Source organism: Myiozetetes cayanensis, unplaced genomic scaffold (genome assembly GCF_022539395.1).
Source record: "Myiozetetes cayanensis isolate MyiCay16 unplaced genomic scaffold, myiCay2020 scf3, whole genome shotgun sequence".
NCBI lineage: Eukaryota > Metazoa > Chordata > Aves > Passeriformes > Tyrannidae > Myiozetetes > Myiozetetes cayanensis.
The window spans coordinates 39,406,613-39,423,907 of record NW_026087521.1 but is presented as its reverse complement, the minus strand read 5'-3'; the positions used below and the strand labels follow the sequence as shown (position 1 = coordinate 39,423,907).

Genomic DNA, 17,295 nt, shown 5'->3' with positions numbered 1-17,295 from the left:
ATGCATCAGCTGATAAGCGTAGTAGAGAAAAACTTTCTTCAAAAATCGTTTGCTTTCTGAGCTTACTTCAAGACTAGATTTTAGTCTCAGAATAACAACGAACTAAGAAATAAGTTACAACTTTCTCTAGTGCTGTCAGTGCAATTTTTTATGTCTTGCTGGCCTAAAAATCCAGTTGCATGGAGTGAATTACAAAGTATCAACATTTCTGAAAATATGATGTGTTATATTTTTAGGGTTCTTTCAGAAATGTTTCATATGCTTTATGGTCATATTGGAAGCATCTAGTGGGTTCTTAAATTATCTCTATAGGATCTTCTATGCAATCTGTATGTGTTAGTTCAACTAAAAATTGTCTTGCTGGAGAATCTGTGGTGATCACATTACAACAAACACTTGCCACTTATAGAGGGATGTTTGGTTCCAAGATTCAAGAGGAAAACTTATAGGTAGAATAGGTAAAATTTATTTCTCACTAGATGCATTTAATTTTCTTAAGTTGAATTTTTTGTTCAAAATATTTATTTATGTAATGTGATCACCTACATTAATATCAATGATATATTAAAATGGTGTTCACTGACTGCTCTTTTCACAGGGTGTAACACTGACAGATCTTCAAGAAGCTGAAAAAACTATAGGAAGAAGTCGTCCCACACGAACCAGAGAACAGGAAAATGAAGAAAAAGAAAAAGAGGAGAAAGAAAAGCAAGACAAAGAAAAACAAGAAGAAAAGAAAGAATCTGAAACTAAAGATGATGATTATAGACAAAGATATTCCCGAACTGTTGAAGAGGTATTTTCATGATGAGTCTCTTCTAGGTAGAGAAATACGTATCTTGATCCAACTTTAATAACTTAATTTTGGTACCACTATAAGAATTATTCATATAGTTAAGTGTTTTAATATCCCATGGTTTGTATTTGTTAACCTTGGTAAATTAATTTTGACATCTTTCTGCTGAATAGCCGTATCATCGCTATAGACCAACTTCAGCTTCAACTTCATCGTCCACGTCTTCGCTCTCCACCTCCACTAGCTCTTTATCAACTTCAAGTCAACTAAACAGACCAAACAGCCTTATAGGTATAACTTCTGCCTATTCTCGGAGTGGAACAAAGGAAAGTGAGAGAGGTAGGAGTACTTTTTTGTGAAGGGGTTTTTTTTGTCTTAGTTCACAAAGGGTAGCTTATGTTCTAGAGGTACCTCAAAATGAGGTGTGATATGTAAGACTACTGGGATGTGCCTTGTTCCTGTCTTCTGTAAGAAATTCAAAACTTACATATGGAGAGGAAAAAAGATTTTCTGAACTTGGTGGTTGTTTGCAACCATTTAGTATTTTTCCATCGTTGGGTCATAGAAATGTCAAATATACTACTGTAAGTATCCACATAATGCTTTCATTTTTGCTTTAACATAGCAACTATTATCAAATACCGTATTTCAGAGTCTAAATACTTGCAGGTATTAAGAAGGAATTTTCCTTGATTACATAGTTGGTAAAGGACAGTGGTTTTGTTTCAGTCCTTCTACACTGAAGGACTGAAATGATGCTTTACTGCTTTAAGGACATATCAGGGTTTCCTGAACAGCTGAAAACAAAGGGAAGGGCATGCTTCCCATGGTAGTTCAGAATATTTAATGGAACCATGCTTCTGGATACTTTAACTGGTTTATGTAATCTTAAACTGCGGATTAGATGCATGATTCAGAGATCATAAAAAAGCTTTTCTCTGATGTCACAGTTTTTGCCCTCATTTCAAATGTGAATCACCTGCTATAATTCTGAGAGATGTTGTGCCTGATACTTTGCCTGCCAAAGGAGGAGCCTGTTGATGTGCAGTGCAATCTCCTGGTCTCTCTTGGAGGCTTGCCACAGTTGACTTGAGAGAAACATTTTAATTCAAGTTATTAATCAGTGGGTTTAATAGGGTTACTGATTGAAATCAATAATTTTGTTCTACAGAGGGTCAGATAAAACCATCTATTGATAAGATCTCCATGAATTATATAGCAGTCTTGCCATGTTCTTTAAAGTGGTATTTGCTGAGGAAATTGTTGGGGTTAAGATTCAGGGATAGGGTTTCTGAATTTTTTCCCTTTGTCCTAAAGTGAACTGAAATTTGGATTAAGATTCTTCAGTAATGGCATACTTCATCTAGGAAGCTCTTTCTACACTGTTATATGGAAAAGATTTTCATGGGTAAATATTAGCTACAGCAGGTTTTATATTTTTTCACATTATGACTTTGGAGGAGAAATACATTACCATCTGAAATCCCAGTGGTCAAGTCCAAAGTTATTTAACTACGATAGGTACCACAATCACCACAAATTTGTGATCACCACAAATATCTGTGTTTCCCTGCTTTCCTGTTTAATTCTTACTTCACACAACAATGTTTATTTACCTCTGAAGTCTACTGATGGTGGTTTTTAATTTTTAGTGATCAGTGATGCTTCTGTCTGAACTCAAATCTGTGGTTGCTTTATTTAATAAAAGAACATGAGACTATGAATAGGCTATGTGATAATAAATAAAGTACTTTGGTTTGGCTAGGTTTGTTTAAATTTTTTTTTTTACAAATTACTTGCAAACATACAGTCAAGCAAACATAATCCTGAGGTACTATGTCTGTTTTGAATTGCAGTTGCATTTATTTTAAAGAAAAAGGCCGTGTAATACAGTAATAATCTAATGTAGGAGATTGCATTTTATTCTTCCTTAGAGCAAAGATGGAGATGACTGATGAAAAGAAGGACTCTAAGGAGGACTTAATAGACTTTTAAAAGTTGGAATTTTTTTTAATACTGAATTCTTGATGTAAGCAAAGAAAAGTTTGTTTGATGAAGAATGGTGAAGAATTATCTTCTCTTCCTTTGTACTGTTATGCATCTGCTGACACAGATGTTTGACTTACTGGGATTATTGTTACATTGAAACATTTTGTCTAGGGATCTGAGGTAGAATTAGTATTAAAGACTGAGAAGTATTCAGAAAATTTTCAGCAAATTAGATTGTGTCATAATTCAATGAATAAGAAAACTGTTATTAACAGAAGGGGGCAAAAATGAAGAAGAAAAGGAAGAAGATAAGTCACAGCCTAAGTCTATAAGGGAAAGACGGAGACCAAGAGAAAAACGAAGACCTACGGGAGTTTCTTTTTGGACTCAAGATGTAAGTAAACTTTGCTTATAGCAAAGTACACTCTTTATGCATAGTGTACTCTTAAAATAGAGAATAGTTTAGAGTAATACAGTATATAACTAAATGTTTTAGAAAAAATAATGCTTTTCTCGTTATATATTCTCTTTTTCTTTGTTTTGATGCTTTCAGGAGCAGAATCAAAATTAAGTCTTTGTTTGGTTGATAGTGCTAACAAGAATTCTAGAACACTGTAGTAACCATAACTTAATAGGAATTAATCATAATCTAAGGAAACACATTAATTACTGAACAAATGTTTTATTATGTTATTATAATCCTGTTAATTATGAGATATCTTAAAAGTTGTGTATAAGAATTTTTTTTATAATAAGCTCTGAAATAAATGGAATGTGTGAGCCAATTCCCTGTCACATACTTACATAAATTGATTTTGCTAAGTTGATATAATCTCTTGTCACATCAGCTGCAGAAAATATTAAAAGAGAGTGTGAGTTGAATATCAAAATAAGTATTTCATATGTGTTTAAGTTTTCTTTTCAAATTTTGTCAAATCTAATATGGAATTTCCAGTATGTTGTCAAAATTGCAGGGAGGAGGAGAGAGGGGAAGTCTTAGCTGTGTAATTATTATAATGCTATTAATTACAAGATATCTCAAAATTTGTGTGTAAGAATTTTTTTCATTATCAGGTGTTTTTTTTCCTTTGCATACAAATGGTTTCTCAGAGATTTAAAGCATTATGTGGATTTCAAGTAACTTCCTCTCTTTGATAAACAAGTATTTAGCATTTGTCAATGATCAACTGAGAACTACATGTATAGCTTTTGACAGTGCAGTATTTTGCATACGTACCAAATCTGTAAGAAGGAGAGTCATTATTTGGCACATTACAAGTAACCGTGTACTGCTGTCAGAATAGAAAGGCTATAGTTGATGTTTCAGGCTCCTCTTCCCTTTTCTTTGTCATGGGATCAATATGTAAAAGCTAGATTTTCATGTGCAAAGTTAGGTTTCATCTCCTTCTGGTACTGAAAACATGTATCTCTTTGAGAATTTTCTTCATATATCCTGTATATTATCTATAGAGTATTCTGCTGGTCTTACATTTTCATATCAAAAGTCTAGAATGCTTAAAATCTCGCTATGCTTTCAACAGTTAATTATTGTTCCTCTCCCACCTCTTTCACCAGAGTGATGAAAATGAACAGGATCATCAATCTGATTCAGAAGAAGGAACAAATAAGAGAGAAAGTCAGGTAATTGAAGAAAGATAATTTGTTCATTAACTTTCTAACAAATACATTTTTATTGTAAAATTTCTATTGAAGTTGGATTCAGATATCAGCAGTGGCCAAAACTGATAGGTTTTGTCTTCCATTCTGATTATATAGAATTGTCATACAGAAGATGTAAATTAAATTTCTGACACACAGGTCAGAGACATGATGCAGCAAGTTATTGGAGGGAGCTTTCAGTTTCTGCCCTGCAAAAATCTTTAGTTGATCTGTACTTTTATTTTCAGGTAAATTATGCCCAATAACTTATGTGCACTAATTAAAACCTTTTAAAATTAAACCCCGTACTGTCATTATTATAATTAAAAAATAGTATGAAAATTTAATGAAGCATATAGAGTTGAAGAGCACAATGTATGTAATTTCTCCATTGATTAAAATAATTTTTTTAAAAACATCCTGATTCAGTAGTATTGGTCTTGTTAAAAAGTCAGTAGAATACAGTATAATAGGCTTGATCGGATGGGAGAAATCCTTAAAAACTGAATGGTGTGTGACAGTGGGATGAAGAGGTGCTAAAAGGAATTGGTAACATCAGCTGTACTATAACATGGTATAGCAGAATGTATTACTTTGAACATAAAACCTGGACTAACACACTACAGAATTACAGAATCAGATTCATTACTGAGGAATGAAACTGAAGTGATATTTCTCTCTTTTTTCTAAAAGTTTCCATTGCACATTCCTTAAATACTGTAATTAAGAGATTCATTCTGTGCTCTTTTTTTATTTCCATGTCACATTAACATAAATGCATAGTCCTGTTTTATTTCCTCCCAGTAGTACATATTATTCTTAAATCTGTAATTACCCCATAGTCTGTTCTGTAGAAATTAATTTTGGTAGAATGTTCTTGTGGTGCTTCTGTGTGGAGAACTGGCTGACTGAGAGTGCTTGGACAGGTGCATTTTTTGCTGGGTTATAAAGTGGCCAGAGAGCTGTGGAGCTACATCCAGCTGGAGCCTGGTCACGAGTGGGGTTCTTCAGGGCTCAGTATTGGGACCAGTCCTGTTTATGGTCTTTATCAATGACTTGGATGAGGGAATTGAGTGCACTCTCTCTAAAATTGTAGAAAACACCAAGTTGGGTGGGAGTATGGATATACTGGAGGGTACAAATGATCTTTAGAGGGATCTGGATAGGTTGGATCGATGGGCCAAGACCACTTTTATGAGGTTCAATAAGGCGAAGTGCCAGGTCCTGCACTTGGGTCACAACAACCCCTTGCAGTGCTGCAGCCTTGGGGAAAAGTGACTGGAAAGGAGCCCAGGGGAAAAGGACCTGGGGTGTTGGTCAACAGCAGGCTGAACATGAGCCAGCAGTGTGCCCAGGTGGCCAAGAAGACCAAGGGCATCCTGGCCTGTACCAAAAAGAGTGTGGCCAGAAGAACCAGGGCAGTGATTGTCCCCTGTACTTGGCACTGGTGAGGCCACACCTCGAGTGCTGTGTCCAGTTCTGGGCCCCTCACTAGAGGAAAGACATTGCAGGGCTGGAGTTTGTCCAGAGAAGGGCAACAGAGCTGGTGAGGAGTCTGGAGCACAAGTCCTGTGAGGAGCAGCTGAGGGAGCTGGGATTGTTTAGTCTGGAGAAAAGGAGGCTCATAGGAGATCTTATCACTCTCTACAGCTACCTGAAAGGAGGTTATAGCTGGGTGGGGATTGGCCTCTCCTCCCAGGCAATAACCAACAGAAGAGAAAATGGCATCAAGCTGCTCTGGGAGAGGTTCAGGTTGGACATCAGGAAGAATTTTTTCACTGAGAGGGTGGTTAAGCTTTGGAATGGACTGCCCAGGGAGGTGGTGGAGTCACCATTGCTGGAAGTGTTCAAGAAACACTGAATGTGGCAGTTGGTGCTGTGGTTTAGTTGATGTGGTGGTGGTCAGTAAAAGGTTGATCTTTTCCAATTTTAATGATTCTGTGATAGTCATGGCTTGACTTAGGAGTCAAAACATTCTCCTAGGCCGTATGCTTCCTAAAGAAGATGTTTGTAACTGGTTTCATTATAAATCAAAATAATATCAGATAGGAGTGTATGGAGAACTGTGAAGTAATAAATTGAATGTATGAACCAGTTCCCTGTCACATAAATTGATTTTGCTAAGTTTATATAAGCTCTTTAGTCACATCAGCTGCAGAAAATATTAAAAGAGAAGAAAGAGATATGAGTAAACTAGAATTACAGTGTCAGATGTTCAGATAATAGTTAACCCATTCAATTCTGCTGATTCTTTGATGTACTGCTGTTTGGAAGAAAAAGTTTGGAAATGCTGAAAATCTGTATTACTCCCTTCTATGATGCTGCTGTTGGTTTTGTTTTTTGGGTTTTTATTGCTTGGTGAAGCTAGAAGCCAGAGGTGGAAAGTGATAACTGTAAACTTCCAAAGGCTTTGGTGGTAACTCAGGGATTAAAACTAACTAAAGAGAGGAGGTCTTGTGTGCATGCAACAGAGAAAATTAAAGGACCTCAGACAAAATAGTTTCTAGCCTGAATTTTTTAAGGACTCAGAAAAATCATTATCTTATTCATGTTGGAGGTCTTTGAAGGAACTGTCTTGTAAGATTTCAATTTGAATTTCTTGCTTTTCAGTACTTCAGAACTGTCTTTTGACTCCTTAGCTAAAGGAGAGCTATTAAAAAGAAGTTAGACTTAGCTAAGCACTTCTACAGTTGGATGTTGTTCTTAGGAAATTTTGCTCAGGCTTTGTAATATTAAGGGCAGAATTTTTCTTCAATTAGCACAAAAAATGCCATGTTCTTAAAGGAAAGTGGTGTTCTTAAAGACAGTCTTAGAACTAAGTTTTAGGATAGCCATTTAAAAATAAGTAAGTCAGAAGATTGCTTTGGTAGATAAAGGATTCAAAGTCAAAATGTGTTTGTGTGAAGCTTATTTTTCAGTATGATGCATTAAAAAATAAAAATAATAATTAAAAAGAACCCAAAACAAACAAAAAAGTTAGTCCTTTGACTAGATACTACAACTGTGGTTAGGTTATAATGAAATGGACTGGAAATCTATCTTAGCCACAGATCAGAAACATGCAGGGCCAGGTTATGTAGATAAGGATACGTATGTTTTAATTTTTTGTTACTGCTTTTCTACTGCCAATGTAACTGTGGCTGCTCAGTCTGCTCAGTTCTATGTACAAAGAACACCCATCTCATGTGATTTGGATGCACAGGCATATCTTTGTTGGCATCATTTGTCCTCAGACAAACTTTATGCAAAGTTTGCGTATTCTCAGTTACACTTTTTCACGGTTTTTTGTCAAATGTCAAAAATTGAACTGAGCAGAACTGACTGAAATTGAAGGAGAAAATAATGTAAAGAGCTAAAAAAAAAAAACCAACAAAAAAACCTCCAAACAAAACCCAAATGCATTTTATGAAAAGTGAGGGGAGCAAGAACAGGCATGTGCTTGAGACATGTGAGGCTCTTTCAGTGAGGTATGGAGGCAGGATGGTGCTGAAGCAGCAGGAGCGGGGATTTACAGCTTTTGGGGAACACAAAATTGCTGAAGGACAGTTTTTTGAAGATTACGGCGTCCTTGTCTGGCTTCTCAGGTTCCCAGCCTCAACTAGGAGAGCAGGAATGGGCTGCATTTGTGTTTTCCTGCCTGTAGTAATTACTGCTCTCTTGCCTCAGCAGTTCATTTTTTTGTCCCCTTGTGTAGCTGGAAAATTTTGTTTCTAAGATGGTCTCTATGTGACTTAATAACTTGCCTTTCCGTTTGGGAAGCTATAGTGCAGCATGGGAATGGAGATCTGGAAAGTTTTCACATTCCCACGGCACCATGGGGAGTCCACTAGAAGCAAAGAAAAACAACCTTTAGGAAGCGTGTTTGCTAAGAAATATTTAGGAATGGTTTACTTCTCATAGTGGCTGTCCTTGTAAAAATAGAAAACTAAAGTTTTAATGGACAAAGATTCCTCTGTTTATTCTCACCCAGAGAAGGAATCAGTGGAAAAGGGATTTTTGTAGGTCGTTGATTACATGGTGGAATTCTGTAATCTCACACTGATCATACTTACACATAGGATGGATAATGCAGGGTGAGAGTAAGTTTTCTTGTGGCCAGTAGCCTAAAAACTATTTATGTATAGGTGTGTGCCACCTAACTGGTGCCACCACACCAACATATTGTACAAAATCTCTTAATTCTCAACATTATTCATACTCTTAACAGAAAATAGAAATGTTTTATTAGGAGTGGTTAGGCTACAGCATGCACTTTTGATATCTTCTGTGCAGTAAATGTACTTCAAGGTGTCAAAGGGGAAATGGAGTGTATTGTGGAGAACATGGCTGTTTTACTCTGCATATTGAAAATCTGGTTTCCTTCTATAAAACAAACCAAGCAAGCCACATCAGCTCCCCAGAAAACACCCTGTGGGAAGGCTTCAGCCACTGCTGGGGGAATAACATCGGAGGATGTCCAGGTGATGATACATCAGCAGAATTTCTTGACTGAAATGTCTGCACTCAAGGTTGTTGTTATAATTGGAATAAATTATGAATCTGTATTAACCACCCAGAGGAGAAAAAGGTTTGTATGACTGATGTAATGCTTAAAGGGCACTCCCTCACTCTTACGTCATCACTTCTAATTAAATTTCACTTGTCAAATAAAGTGAGTGAATTTTGTGCCTTTGAATTCACCTGGAATGAATGAATGAAAGTAATATAAAAAATGAAACCATGTAATTTAAGTAAATAAGTACTTCCTTATGTTGGTGGTGTAGTAACTTGTTTCCAGTCATGCTATGTTGAAACAGTGATCCTGTAACCTTATTTATATCATTAGTTTGAGCTGAAGTTACTAAAGCTATTTTAGAGAAGAGGAGGAAGGAATAGTGAATTCAGGGAACACAGTTCGGATGCCTTTAATAACAGGCAGGCGAATAACAGAATGCACTGACTGCTGAAATCACTCCAATGTTTAGGGCACTCAAGACTTTTAGAGTGTAAGGTTCATGTTAAATCCTTGTAAATCATATTTTGGCAAGCACATTGTATCACATATTTCTATTCTTTTCCAGACATAATAAAATTGAAGCTTGAAAATGTTCAGACTATACCTAGTGGTGGATAGCATGTTCATTTAACATAGTTGTTTAGCTGTACTTGTTCACAGATTGTTATATAATGTACCAAATTAGATTACTGACTGATCTATTCTTTTTCTCTTTTTTTTACCTCTCCTCACCTCAGAGTGATAGCATTTCAAGGTATGTGCAGTTTAAACAGATTAATTTAAAACTGTTACACGTTTTGTCCACATATAGTCATTTTAAGTTCTTTACGTACAAATTCAGCATAACCCCAGTGGTTAAACTGGTTTGAGCTTTAAAGGGCTGTAATGGTACTTAAATTTTGTATGAAATATGATTGTAAAGTTACAGTACTGACATTTTTTTTCTGTGTGTGGGTGGAATACTCCATTCTGGGGAATATATTGAACTCTGTATTTATAGTGCACTGAAGGCAGGCATTTTGTAGAATTTAGTGGATGCAGTCCTAGTCCCCATGGATTTATCAGCATGGAGTCAGCTTTTACAAAGAAGACAAGAGGTTCTTGTTGCCCCTCTTTTAGAATACCTACAGAGAATTTTCTGTGTAACCTCAAGAAAAGTACTACAGCTTCTGCAAATCATATTTCCTTAGGATTTGTTAATAAGTAAATGCTGAAATAGTATTTTTAAAGGGTTTGGTTTCTTTTTAGACCTTTAGAATTAATGGATTTTATGTTCTGTCTCTGCTGAAAATCTGTTAAATAAAACTGCTTTAGCACATAATTAGTGAAGAAGGAATAGTGTGAAATGAGTCTAAACTTTATTAATAGCAGTTGTAATTTAGTGATTACTAGTATAAAGGCTGCTGAAGATTTGTTTCATAAACTACTTCTACTGAAATATTAGAATTCACAATGAAGTTTTGAAATCTCGGTTTCTGTAATAAAACTTTGAGAATTCATGTAGGCCAGTATTTTAGAGATTACTTTTTTAAAAACTCTTCAATTATGCAAATACATTTTTTAAAGAATATGTCTATGTTTATAAATAAAGAATTTTTGCTAGAATTAAATGCTTTAATAGAAAATATTTCTCTGTATATGTTGCTCTGCAGACTGAACAATTTGAAAACACATTCACAGAGAAGTTTGCAGTACTGAGGGAATGTAAAAATTAAATTTGCATCAAATTAGAAGGTAGTGGTCTAAATAAAATACATAATTGCTTTTGGTTGTCTTCAACTGGGTAGCAGCAAACTCAGAGTGTTTGATACAGTGAGTGGTCTCTGTTTGTGCGCAAAGGTAAATTAAAATGAGAGCTTTCCTTTTACAGATATGATACGGGATCCCTCAGCATGTCTTCAGGTGATCGCTATGATTCGGCGCAAGGACGATCAGGGTCACAGAGTTATCTTGAAGATCGAAAACCGTACTCCAGTAGGCTAGAAAAAGAAGATAGCCCTGATTTTAAGAAGGTATCTGATCCAATAGTTTTGGTGCAGAAGTAGAACTTTATTACTATTTTTCATAAATTGTTTGCAAATAATCTCACATTGCATCACAAACGCTACTTAAAGCAACTAAGCTGAATGGAAAGCAGAGCAACCACTAGAGCGGGGGAAAATGCACATTTGCAAAATAGCTCCTGGCTTTTGCACTTTTCTCTTTAAGGAATGGGAGAAACCCAGAGGAAACAAGATCCTTTTTTTTATGACAAATACTATCACATTATATTTTTTTATTGTGTCATTAAAGCTGATTTGTGCATATGTGAAACCTTTTATTTTATATGTTTGCTAGCTTACATAAGTATAAGGTGAAAATATGTTTAGATCTTGCTTTAAAATAGAGGAAGAATTTGTTGAAAAGGTTACTGTGGTGGTATAATATGTGAAGTCAAAGAAAAAAAGTGGCAAGTATTTTTAATATAAGTAAGGTAAGTCTTATGCTCCATATGCAACAGCTACTTGTTCCTAGAAATATTTGGTAACAGTTCTTTACAGTGCTTGCTAATTCTATTTTACTTTTTACACTATTAATGTATTTGTTAATTTTACATGCAGTTCAATCATGCTTTTAAAGTTTTTCAGCTAATCTCACTGAATTATTATCTGGTATTTTTTAATGAATGTTTTCTCTTAGCTTTATGAACAGATTCTAGCTGAAAATGAAAAACTGAAAGCACAGTTACATGACACCAACATGGAACTCACAGATCTTAAGCTACAGCTAGAGAAGACCACTCAGGTTTGTATAAAACAAAGAAGTATGTACTGAGCTGGCAAAGTAGACAGTAAACTGGAAGCACCCCAGGTTATGGGACACTCTTCACTAGGCCACTCTTTACTAGGCATCAGCTTTGTTTTTTATCCAAAAATGGAAATGAAGAAGAGTACCTCTCCTCTGTTTCTAAGGAGAAAAGAGCACAGGATTCTCTTCAGGTGTGAACAGAATGTGTGAGACTTCCTCCTGCCTAGTTAAGTAGTAGTGGTTCTTGCCAGCATGTGTCTGCATGCAACTTCTTTGGAGGGTAGGAATAAACACTTTCTACACTGTTAAGCTTATATTCAAACAGTCAGGATTGATTGATTAATTCATAAGCCTGCTGGCAGTTTGGCGTAACTGCCAGTTCTTCCTGGCTGGTTAGATAGCTTTATCTTGGAAATGAAGAGCAAATAGTGCATTCCAGTTACAGATAACTGCTGTCGATAACACTGCTGCATACAGTGATACTAAACATATACACAAAAGTTAGATTTGTCCTAAATTGCTATTGAAAGAGTATTTTGTATTCTCGGATTGTGCTTACCACAATTTACCTGTTCTTAAGTGTCTTCCATGTTTACCGCATAAATGTCAGTGAAGAACACTTAAAAGATACTTGTTTTGAGGCTGTGTAGTGATTAAATAAAGGGATAGTCACAGAGGAAGTTCATAATAAATCCATTTCATTCTTTATTTCAGTGTTACTTCCCTGAACACATTTTAAAATGCTTTTGAAGACGTACTTCAGACAGAATACAAAAAAGTCTAATTGTTTTTCCTCATTTCTGTGTTGTTTAAGAACACATTAATTTTGTGTTTCAGAGACAAGAAAGATTTGCTGACAGATCACTCTTGGAAATGGAGAAAAGGGTGAGTTTCTGCCAAAGAATTTTTAAGTACTCTAATTCAGACTTTGGTTTAGTTTGTTTTGCAACCCATGGCTTGGATATAGTTTAGCGGGAACAGAAGACTTTCTTATAACTTGCATTTTTTAGAGGATTTTGGGATTTTAGGTTTCAAAGTGGCAATGAATGTGAGATACTGTGAGATGGAATTACTCTTAAGAATTGCCTTCAGGTTGCCTGTTCATTCATGATAACCAGGTTCTAAACCCCACTGCCCTCCAGGGATCTGCTGCTTGTTCCATTTCATCCAAAACAATGTTGGCATTCCAGAGGGTTAAGCAGATTCAGAGTGTCTCATCTTCTAATGCATTTCCAAGAGAATTTAATTTCCTCAGAGCTTTCCAGAGGCACCTGTGTTCTTTCACCAGTTATTGTTGGTAATGAAATAGCTGTTTGTACCTTGCAGATATGAGACCTTAAACTTGCAAATGATATAAAAATAATCTTTATCTCTCTCTTTTCTCACACTATAACTTTTTCCAGAGGGAGTATGACAGTGGGGCAGGGAGGGAGAGGAGAAGAATGAGTAGCCAGTGTAAGAAAAGGGGCATCTGGGTCAAAGACAACCCTAAATTGAATGGGAAAGAAGTCATGTAGTAAATTCTTATGTGAGATAGACTAGAGGAATTATTTCAGAAGTTGGGCATATGATAATTTTAGGCTGTAGTTTCATGCTAGTTTAAAATCCAACACTATAAAAGTTTAGTTTCACAGCAGTGTAAAGCAAACTACATTGGTTTTGTGTTGGTCTTGGCTTCCTTCGTGGCTATGACCACATGTTCTTTTCTTCTCCCTTGATCCTGGAATGACACATTAGAAACTTAAAACAGAAAAAAAAAAAAAAAACCACAAATGGACTTTGACAGTAATAAGTGATATGGTAAACATTTGTTTATCCCTGGTAATCTTTACATTCATTAGCCTTTTGTATTTGCTTTCCAGTATTTTAGGTTTAGAACACAAGTTTTAGTTCTACAAGCCTGTCTGGTGTATAAACAAACAATTGGTAGATTTTATAGGAGCACATGAAGATGCAGAAATACTCTCAGGCACTTCCTGAAGTTCCATTACCTAGTTAATTGCAACAGCCTTTTAGCACCTATTTCTCCTTGACTTTTTGGACATCCTACTGTTGACAGTGATTTCATCAGTAGAAAAGTTTCATCAGCAGCTTTAATTGGTTTTGTGCTTGCTATCACAGCCACACAAGTGCACATTTAATTATTTAATAGATTTAGCTGCATCCATTGTTATTTACATTCCATAGTAATGTATGGATTACTGCATAGATAGACTTTTTTTCAGTTTTAAATTAGTGCTTTACTTTTTTCCCAAAATAGGCCATTTCATTAAAACAATTGACTGTATTAGAAATTCTTTAATCCAACAGTAAAATGTCATTCAGAAATTTTATTCTTCCTAGATATATTAGTAATAAAGCCAACAGGTAAAAAAATTAACTTGATGATAATGGTGTATGGCTGAAACATGTTTTACACAAGATTTAGATGTTCCTTGTACTTTATAATTACAATTTTCTTTTTGGACAAGAATTTAAATCAGGAATATATTGTAGAATGTTTGTAAGTATACTTATCCAAGTATATGAATTCACTACAATGAAATATAAAACCAGAGATGTTTATATAAATTACATGGGGTAGGGGGGAATTGGAACAAATAAAAGAGGCCAGCAGAGAAAAACCTGAAGGCATCTTTGAACCATGACATTTTCAAGCTGAAACATACCTTTTCAGTAAAGAAAATAGGAATATATATTAAACCTGTATTTGCACAGTAGTAAAATTTAGAAAATACTCTTTGAATATGATTTGGACTGAACCTTCAGAAGTGGGTTTTGATGATGGGACTTGGTGATGCATTGTCAATATTGTTCATTTGTGAACTATTTACCACATAGCCCCTTTAGAAAGGGGCTGTTTCCTTGGGGATGGGGGTACAGATTGGATCACAAGATGCAAGGTCCTAGCAATACATGGGCAAAAATAAGAGTTTCATTAACAACCTGTCACTCTGATAAATATGCTTTGCAGAATTTTGTATGATATGGTAAAAAACTTAAACTGCCATATTTCAGTCTGGATTAGAATTCAGAAAACTGTAGGTCCTTTTAACCAATTTTCCCCAAATTTAGAATTCCTAAACTGGGAATTTGGGTTTTGGAGACACATATTTTTTGTGGTTTTTTGTATTACTGAATACATGAATATATGTAGGCATATGTTTGGTTTTACTTTTTAGAAATTGTATAACTCTGGGGTCAATTGTGTGTATTCCTGTACCTCAATCTCACTGCACAAACCTGTAGCTCCTAGTTGCTTTGGTAAATACAAATAAGCTATTGTATTTTATAAGCTGAGAGACTAGCATGTATTTTTTCCTTTTAGCAAGTTACAAATGTTCCTTGGCATACCTTGCAGAGTTGTGGAAGTATATCATAAAATTTTAGACTGCATAGATTTCAAACCCTTTCTTTGAGTCAAGGAACTAATCAAATAATACTGGCAAATCTTACCAACAGAACTGCAATGTGTTGGCATTCCTCGAGCCGGTTCCTAGGAGAATAAGCAGTTCAGCAAAAAAGAGGAGCATAGCTTCAGCTAGTTGGAACAATACGGTTCTACAAAGAATCTTATATCTAGACCAGTCCATTTGTTTCTTTTATATAATGTGAAGTATAAAAAGTTAATGAAATAAAGATTTTATTGAATTGGCTTTTATTGCTAATAGTTAAGCAAATGCATCAAAAGGCTTAACTATTCACCTGAAATTTTGAAATTTATCTGATCATTCATCCATTCATCTCTTGGTAATTGCAGGTAATTGTTGAATATTGCTTAATATAAGAAGACATAATACTTGATATTCCATAAAGCTAGATATAATTCTAAGTAATGTAAAATGGTGTGGGGTTTTTGTTAGTTACTTACATCAGTTAACTTGCTGGTATTTGTTATACCCATTACTATCCTTATGAGAAAGGTCTTAACTCGAAGGGGTTGAGTACATTATATACTAAAAACTGCAGTAATACATTGCTTTGATAAAAATTAAAGTTGTTTGCTATAATGGGAAAATGTTGGGGTATAACTGCACTGTGATTAAACTAAATTCAAATGATTTATATCTGAAAGGTGGCCGGCAAGAGTCAGTATCTACTGGGCGGTATGATCTAACCAAAGTTTTACACACCTCAGTCAATGCTGCTTGCTGTTTGCATAACACTGTTGTATGCAGATGCATATGTCCACTTCGCAATAATCTGTTGCTTTTGCCTTTCACACTCTGGAAAAATCTGAATGTAGAGTACTGATAACTGCAGCTGCTTTTAAATGAGAAACACTGCATTGTCTGACACAGGAAAGCAAGCAATCAAGCTATAAACCCCAAATTCTATTGCATTAACTGCTCATCTGTCAGATGTGTTGAAAAATAGGTTTAAACAAAATAATGTCATTTAGAAATATGGCTGTGTGTCTGCACTGCAGACTGCAGTGTAGTGTAGAAAACACTAAGCTAGCTTTCAAGAAGCTAGCTTGGTTGTGTAGTTAATATAATCAAGGTCCATAAACAGGATAACAGGATCATTTCTCCTGCTTCTCAGGTAAAAAGGAAAATAAAAACAAAATAAAACTATATGGGAAACGCAGAAAATATTCAGGAAACATTTACTCAAGAAGCAGGTGATCTTACATAGCTAGATTTCTTTGGAACTTAGCCACGTCCTATAATGTAAATTGGGTGTATCAACACTAGGTTGCAGTTCGGGGTGTGGACAGATCCCACTGAGCTGAGACAGATGTTTCAACTATGTTTGTCTATGAAAGCTCACAATTTTGTGCTTGTATCTTTTAATATTCTTGTTTGTTTCTGATCATTTTCTGCATTTCTTGGATATTAAGCTCTTAAAAATCCTAGCTCGTGAAAAATAAATCCAAACAAGCAGTTCTTACAACCTGTCTAAATTTTTGAAAAGGATAAGGATATATTATGCAGGACTTGATATAAATTTCTATATCTCTTCCTCCTTAGATATTAAAATTCCGTATTGACAAAGTTTCTATATATCACTGCCATCACAAGTTTCCTGTCCACACTATGCTTTTGGTTGTATGATCTTTGAAACTTGAAGTATTTCACTGTTACCACAGTATTTAGAAGCTGTAATTTTTAAAAAATTGTATTGTTCAGTGTTAACACATACCTTCTGATTTAGGAAAGAAGAGCGCTAGAAAGAAGGATATCTGAAATGGAAGAGGAACTGAAAGTAAGTAAATTATTACACATTGAACTATTAATAACAAAGTGTATTATTATGTCAGTAAGGTGTAGTCTGGCAGTATTACTGGTCTCTGTAATGTCACTAGAAAATGACTAAGCTCGATCTGCATGTCATACATAAGTCATACAGCTTGTAGCAAAGCTGGCGTAAGGAGTTGTGTGGGTAAGACTGAGAAGGTGCCGAGTCCTAGGCTTCTGTAACATATTGGTTAACAAGAAACATTGAGAGATGGTTGGAGTGGAACATATCTTGACCCCTTCAAGATGGAATTGCAGTCTGTGATTTTGATGTGATACTCTCAAGTTTTATTAGCTTATTAATTACTGTTATTAAATATCATCATTAT

The 17,295-nt window shown here is 35.2% G+C and overlaps 1 protein-coding gene across 5 annotated transcripts in view; it reads left to right on the top strand.

Moving 5' to 3' along the window:
• The window catches only part of PPP1R12A (protein phosphatase 1 regulatory subunit 12A), a 1,052,766-nt gene that overhangs the window by 87,341 nt on the left and 948,130 nt on the right, over positions 1-17,295 (top strand). For all 5 annotated transcript variants that reach the window (XR_007630003.1, XM_050324436.1, XM_050324437.1 and 2 more), the window contains 9 exons: positions 599-796; positions 970-1,135; positions 3,061-3,179; positions 4,361-4,426; positions 9,677-9,693; positions 10,810-10,951; positions 11,619-11,723; positions 12,564-12,611; positions 16,884-16,934. Coding sequence is in view for 4 of the 5 variants with exons in the window: in XM_050324436.1 (XP_050180393.1) it covers positions 599-796; positions 970-1,135; positions 3,061-3,179; positions 4,361-4,426; positions 9,677-9,693; positions 10,810-10,951; positions 11,619-11,723; positions 12,564-12,611; positions 16,884-16,934 (912 nt within the window). In the remaining variant the exon portion in view is untranslated. The remainder of the gene's footprint in view (positions 1-598; positions 797-969; positions 1,136-3,060; positions 3,180-4,360; positions 4,427-9,676; positions 9,694-10,809; positions 10,952-11,618; positions 11,724-12,563; positions 12,612-16,883; positions 16,935-17,295) is intronic.